Below are 6,730 nucleotides of genomic sequence, written 5' to 3' on the forward strand. Positions count from 1 at the left end.
GGGCGAGCCGAACCAGGCTCGGCTCGATAGAAAAAGCGAGCTGGAATACAGGCTCGGCTCGGGCTCGGTTCTGGCTCGAGCCAGCTCGGTTGGCTCGCGAGCTACTAACAGAGAGATCCCCTCCCTTTCCTGTCGTTTCCTTCCTCCTTTCTTGCCTCGCCTGCCTCCCTCCTCCTCTCCAGACTGCGGCAAACTCCATCGGAGAGCTCGTCAGCATCATCGTCGGCAGTGATTCCAATGAGCAATCAGCCGACCGGCAACACCTACATCACCAGCGTGAGAAGGCAAGCTCCTTTGGGTCGGCCTCGATTGGCGGGCACGACCAGAGCAAGGCCTACGGCGTGCGGCCAGCGTGGGGGCGCTCGGAGCCCTGGGGCGGATCGAGCCGTCGTCGAGCCGAAGCCCATCTGGTGCATGCCATAGCATGCACATGGGTCGGGGAGGCTCACTGACCTACTAGGATTTGAGTGGGCACTGGGCAGCGACCGAGCCACGAGCCAGCTCACGAGCCAGCTCGGGCTCGGCTCATTTGGCCACCGAGCTGAAGAGGTGGCTCGGGCTCGGCTCGCTTGCCCATCGAGCCGAACCGAGCCGAGCCGAGCTTCAGCGAGCCCGAGCTGGCTCACGAGCCCCGAGCTTTATTTCCAGCCCTACCGCTGGCTGACCCTTCTTTATATAGCGCTAGGTGATCGGGGCCAAAACCAATTAGATGGAGTCACCACTGATCATGGCGCACGTGTAGGTCCACCGACCCCCTAAGGACTCATCCAGGTAGTTTGTTAGCCTGACAGAGGAGATCAAAACCAACATAAACCTCTAAGACACTCTCATCGTAAAGAAACGGTCTCTCTCTTTGTTCTCTCCTCCACCAACTATCCTCTTAAACCTAAGTGACACTCTCATTGCAAAGAGACGATCTCTCTCTTTGTTCTCTCCTCCACCAAGTAGGATTCTCTTTCTCTCTGACCGACGAGGCTGTGGATTTTCTTTTCCATGATCGGCGAGGCTTGAAATCTTTGTTTCTGATCAACGAGGCCAAACACCTTTTGGGACTTCGTTATGGGATCCACATATGACAGGGACGGATACCTTTTGCCAAAGGCCGACGAGGCTATGGCTAACACATTTTACATGTCCTTATATTGTTATCATGTGGAACATGCATGCCAAGAGAAATTGCAAATTTAACGGATGGCAAAAGATGCCAACACAATAGCAACAGGGAGAACAAAGATGAACTAAACATTTGGACCAACAACCAACCGCACTAGCTGGAACCGGATCAGTGTCATCTTTCTCCAACAAAATTCAAACGAAGCTTGCAACGGCAAATAATATTCTTGCAAGGCACAGAGAGGACACCAGTATTTTCATTCCATGGAAAACATTATCTCATAACCGGCAGCATATGTAACAATGGTAATCCAACTAGTACAGATAATTGTGCCAAAGAATTGTCCAGGCAAGTTACTTCAAGTCTATACCAGTTATGAACACCACCTTTGAAGTTTGAAGAACTAGCTGCCAACAGTAAGTCAATAACAGTAAGTTAAATGTCCATGACTGGTGACACTGAGATTGGCAAACTCATGACCACAACTTGAAAGGAGACCGCTGCCATCGAGGGCAATGAATAGTGCGGCAACAGCTGTTACCCACACTCTACGATGGCAGTATGAATCCTGAACACATGTTAAGTCAGCCTAGGGGAATATATATAGCTTCATGAATGAACCAGTAGTACAAAAAAGACAAACTTTAAGAGGCAGTTCTTATCAAGATTGTGACCTGTAGACAGAAAATCTCCCACTAGCAAGCGGATCATCGCATGCTCGGACTCCATTGACTGAAACCTTCATTCCCACTATGGAAAAATAGACAAGATATTGCATCACCATTCGCCATCAACATCATCTTCCATCTCAACATTCTTTCAAATTTTGTCAGCCATTTGTTCAGACTTCAGACATACATCAGCCTCTTTTCATTAGTCCAAACATCCACTACCAAAAGGGTGACCGGCCCTACCACAAAGTGTATGGCTAGTGCACTACAGACCCAAAAGGAAACAGCATGAGAGCAGGCCAGACTCTTTGGTAGCTCTACCCATCACTTGCACTCATAGGTGCATTGAAAGATATAGGAGCATGAGCAGAATATTGCTTACCATATCCTTGCAATCAAAGCCGCTTTGAACAAAATAAGGAAAGGGGAGGCGACATCATATACCATTGGTACTACTTCGAGAGGAGATGATCTTTTAGGTCCTTCCCTACTTCACTGTTGGCACATCGAAATGCCCGGTATATCTTACATTTTGGATATGTCAACGTCTAATAATTTTAGGGGTGAAATGAACGCTAAAGTTACTGTTACTATACTATGAAGATGTATTGGGTTCAGGCTTCAGTGAGTGACCCTCCTGTGGAAGTTGTGTGTCATAGATTGCCATTGCAAGTGAAATTGGCATCATGCACAGCGCTTTGGATTGGAGGAATTGCATCGCTGCTCCGATGTCTTCTTCCATCAGCTTCGCTACCTGCTTTTCTGTACCATTGGTTGACCACTTTTCCCATATGTGTTCTGTGCTCCCACTGTCACTTGCCTCACCCTGCTCGTTCAAGCAAGATTCAGTGCATCCATGCTGTGAGATAGTGAGTATAAAATTTACAAACATCTATTTTCAAGATTGGCTGCTGAAGAAAGGTCAGCCTACAATGAAAGCAGGCCTAGCTGCATATGTTTCACCAATAAAACGAGATGGGCATTTCCTTGATACATGTAGAAAATATAGCTACAACTAGTCAACTCATTAGTAAATATGGAGTATTCTTCAGTGACAAACAAGAAAGGTATCGTTGTTGCTGAACAAAAGAAAAAACAAGAGTGCACACATGCAAATAATGAACTAACCTAAATGTGAATAATTATATCTTGGTTATGTTTTATATAAGCAAGAGGTGTGAATAATCTGTGCCAATTAACCCAACCATCTTAGTCAAAATAAATTCAACATGAGATACTATTGCAAAACTCTATATTGTTCAGAGGGTTAACCTTAACTGAGAGTGGAATATCAGCAACCAGCTGCGCAACTGCACCAGCACCACCCAGTCTGCTCATACTCAAAACCTGACATTGCAGAACAATGATCCGTATTAAATAGGTAAACCACATTAGATGTTCATTGTGCCTTATGATGTAATAGACAACTCTACAATTAAAAAAACATACCTTTACTTGAAGCCTAAGAAACTTCACATAATCAAGGATCTCATCTAGCATGGCTGCTTTATCTGTCTGCACAGTTTGAAGTAATAAATCAAGCGTACTGTTCAATTTTTTTGGATTCACAGGATGAAGCTCTAAATCCAGTTGTTATGGGATCACTTCAAGTTCATAATAATCACATAACTATTGGGTTCAACCAAAAGGGTAGTTATTCATCTTATTTCAAGTACATGAATAATACTATACGCGAGCATAGTTATTTACTTATGAGGGACACAAATATTCATCAGCTCTACACAGAGTCATGTTCATTAGACGAAAGAACTAGACGCACAATGGTAAATTCTACTGTCAGGTCATCATAAGCCTGGACCACCTGCTGAAAATTCCATGATGGGCATGTCAAACACGCAAGTCCTAGAGTGCATATAACGACATTTGGAAATATTGCATGAATTATTACCTTGTTTGTGTTGGGGACCAATTCTTGCAGGGCCCTCATCCTTTCTGCTATTCTCTCTCTTCTAAGCTGCATTAGAACAGATAAAGGTTTAACAAAATACTAAAGCACCTCAAAGGATTGAGAAAATCTTCAAGAGAACAGAAAATTCAGCTAAATAGTGTGGAGGTTAACGCATATAAAACACAAGAGGTGAGGGGTTCCATTTAAACAGCTATTTGTAATGTATTCCTGAAGTTACAGGAGATATACACCTTCAGACCACAATCATTAGATACCTCTGTGGTAATCATAGCAAATTCACTACAAAACAAGGTTCTAGTTTGATGCAACTGCCAAAAGGTGGTGACTTCCAATACAATGCAACATCATTATGGTTATAGTGATCAGCTCATGATGCTTAAACAGCACGCCATATGCCTCCACCACAACAGCCACCCAACAGCCAGATAACAAAGCAAACTATTTCTTGAAACTTCCAATTACTTGCACGTCAACATCCGCTAATCTAGCTTAAACCTGAGCGAAACTCACGAGCAAGCTACTTACTAACAGAAAGCAGCGCTCAAATTCTCATGGCCACTGCCCACTACAGCAACCACGAATTCCGCAGATGTATGCATCGAGCAGATGAAAGAGCAGCCTAAATTGCAACAATTTTATTTGCAAGGTGAACTTTCCAGTTATTACCCTCTCAGCGATACTGTGGGGATCTGTCGCCTGCCCCCGCCGCGCCCGCACCTTCGGCCGCGGCGCGGGAGGCTGCGGCGCCATGGCTCCCTCGCCTGGCTTCGGCTGCGCGTGGAACATCTGCGTGTTAATAAACAATCACGAATCAGTAGTAGACTCGAAACCCCCAAGAAAAAAATATATATCTTTCACTTCGGACGCAAAGATTGCTCTGCTGGGGCTGGGACCTGGGGAGGCGGCGCGGCGCGGAGGTGCGTCTGCTGCACGCCGCCGGCCCCGGAGAACATCGGAGGGAAGAGGCCGGCGAGCTGCACGGAGTCCCGGTCCTGCAAAGAACACCCATCCCCTCAAATCAGCACTCACAAGCACCGCCACTTCGACGGGTGCAGGGTAACAGCCTAACAGGGGCAACTGAGGCCACTCGCGCGGCGCGGGGAGCTCACCGGCCTGGAGCCGCCGGCGGATGCCTCGGCGGCGGCGTCGAGGCTGAGGGCGAGCGGGAACGGCTGGTCCCCGTGGACGCCGGCGCCGGCGCCGGAGGCCGCGGCGGGGAAGGCGAAGAAGTGCTCGAGGAAGTCGTCCTCGGCGCCGCCGGGCGGTGGCTGCTGCCCAGCCATGCCCGGCGACGGGGAAGGGCGCCCGCGCGTCAGGGGCCGAAGCTTCGGGTGGCTCGCGACAAGAGACGAGTGCGGTCGGTTTGCTCGGGATGTCGCAGCAAAGGGGAGGCTCCGTTTGGCGTTTCTTTAGTAGACGCCGGGGGAGGGGGAGCGGAGGAGAGAGAGAGAAAGGGGGGGAGAGAGGTGCGAGGGCTTTTTTGGGCCGTGGGCCTTTCCTTGGGCCCAGCTGCTCCAGAGGTAGAACAGACAATTATGCCGGCCCGGCATGTACGCCCTTTTCTTGCTCTTTCCACTTCGTTTTTGAGATCACCTTTTCTTGATCTCTCAATAATTGATTCATTGCACCGTGATAAACACTAATGCTCCATCCGGTCATAAATACTCATTATTTTTTATTTTTCACGATCTTTGATGTTCAACTTTGACTATTATTTTCTATTAGAATATAATTATAATATCTAATAAAAATATAATATTATGAAAGTATTTTTCAAGATAAATCTGCACATATGATTTTTATATTTTCAAATTAAATATTATGAAAACTAGTGATGATAAAAAATTTAAAAGTTTGACCGGTTCTTATCAAAGTAACAAGTATTTATGACCAGAGGGAGTACCTCTGTTCTTTGTTATTCATCATTGTTGATTTTTCACAGTCTTTAAGTTGTCTTTTGGCTACTAATTTTCATAACATTGTATCAATATATGCTGATAAAATTATATTTTTACGAAATCTTTTCTAAAGACAATCTAATCATATAATTTTTATATAGCCAATCTTAATAGTTTCAAACATATTAGTGGTTAAACTTTTAAAAGTTTGATTGTATGAATTATAAAAGATCAAATAAAAAAGAACGGATGTAGTATTTCCTTAGCATTCTTCTACGGATAGCAATCGACACTACGTCTAAACACATACCTATCGAGGTTAGCATTCTGCATATATCAGGTACCGAAAGCTATGCTTGTCAATCGTCCCATAGGGTTTGTCATGTCTAGTCTCGAGCTAAAGAGGAATTTGTGCGTGTATCTCATGGGAGTTTCAATTGGGCTGTTACAAGTACTGGACAAAAATTGCAACCACTTTTGTTCGATAGTGGTGGGAAAAAACCACATTTACCATACTATTTATATATTTCCAGATAGTAGATAGCATTAGATAGTTGGACTAAACCATGTAGCGCAAGTGTAAGCCACCTTATCTAAACATCATAAGCCTTCTGATCACTTGGGTGGTGCATAAAACTCTATATAAATAATATTCATTCTGGATTATCAAATTGAGTATATATTCAAGGCGGTCAGGTCTGTGCTCATTCTACCACTGACGCTGGTAAATGCAATGTGTTGCTAACAAATGAAGGGCCCATTTGGATGGGCCTAATCCCTGTCCCTTTCACGTGGATAGGCCGGGGTCCTAACATACGTTTTGGGTGATAGATTTACTATAGGAATATTCTAGAGTTTAGCTCTAATTCTCTTATAAAAGGGACTTTAGCTCAAATCTGAAGAAAAAGAATTCCAGGGCTTATATTCGACGCCCCTATATGGCTATATCCAAGCAGAGCCCGTTGAGTATAGCAAAGACAAATCACCGAGAGACTGAGATATTGTTGTCTCACCAACCGAGCAAACGACATGGCGACATCACCGAAGTCGTACGGATGCCGGTGGCTCGGGAACGTCCTCGTTCACCGGTGACCTGGAGAACGACGACTTGGTCAGT

At 45.4% G+C, this 6,730-nt stretch overlaps 1 protein-coding gene across 3 annotated transcripts; it reads right to left on the reverse strand.

The window, feature by feature from the left end:
• Nucleotides 1-1,698: 1,698 nt before the first annotated feature.
• Nucleotides 1,699-5,119, reverse strand: LOC133892761 (transcription factor UNE12-like). Of its 3 annotated transcripts, none has more exons than XM_062333708.1 (7): nucleotides 4,825-5,119; nucleotides 4,609-4,707; nucleotides 4,382-4,486; nucleotides 3,695-3,760; nucleotides 3,235-3,300; nucleotides 3,058-3,132; nucleotides 1,699-2,644 (listed from the first exon to the last, which is right to left on the reverse strand). In XM_062333708.1, exons 1-7 carry the CDS (start codon nucleotides 4,996-4,998, stop codon nucleotides 2,381-2,383), a joined length of 849 nt encoding a protein of 282 aa, XP_062189692.1. In that variant the 5' UTR covers nucleotides 4,999-5,119; the 3' UTR covers nucleotides 1,699-2,380. The 3 variants fall into 3 exon arrangements, with proteins under 3 accessions (XP_062189692.1, XP_062189691.1, XP_062189693.1); XM_062333707.1 differs by having other exon boundaries at nucleotides 4,382-4,501; nucleotides 4,825-5,118; XM_062333709.1 differs by having other exon boundaries at nucleotides 1,699-2,611; nucleotides 4,382-4,501; nucleotides 4,825-5,115.
• Between the last annotated feature and the right edge of the window lie 1,611 nt (nucleotides 5,120-6,730).

The sequence above is a fragment of the Phragmites australis genome, chromosome 15 (genome assembly GCF_958298935.1).
Source record: "Phragmites australis chromosome 15, lpPhrAust1.1, whole genome shotgun sequence".
Classification (NCBI taxonomy): Eukaryota; Viridiplantae; Streptophyta; class Magnoliopsida; order Poales; family Poaceae; genus Phragmites; species Phragmites australis.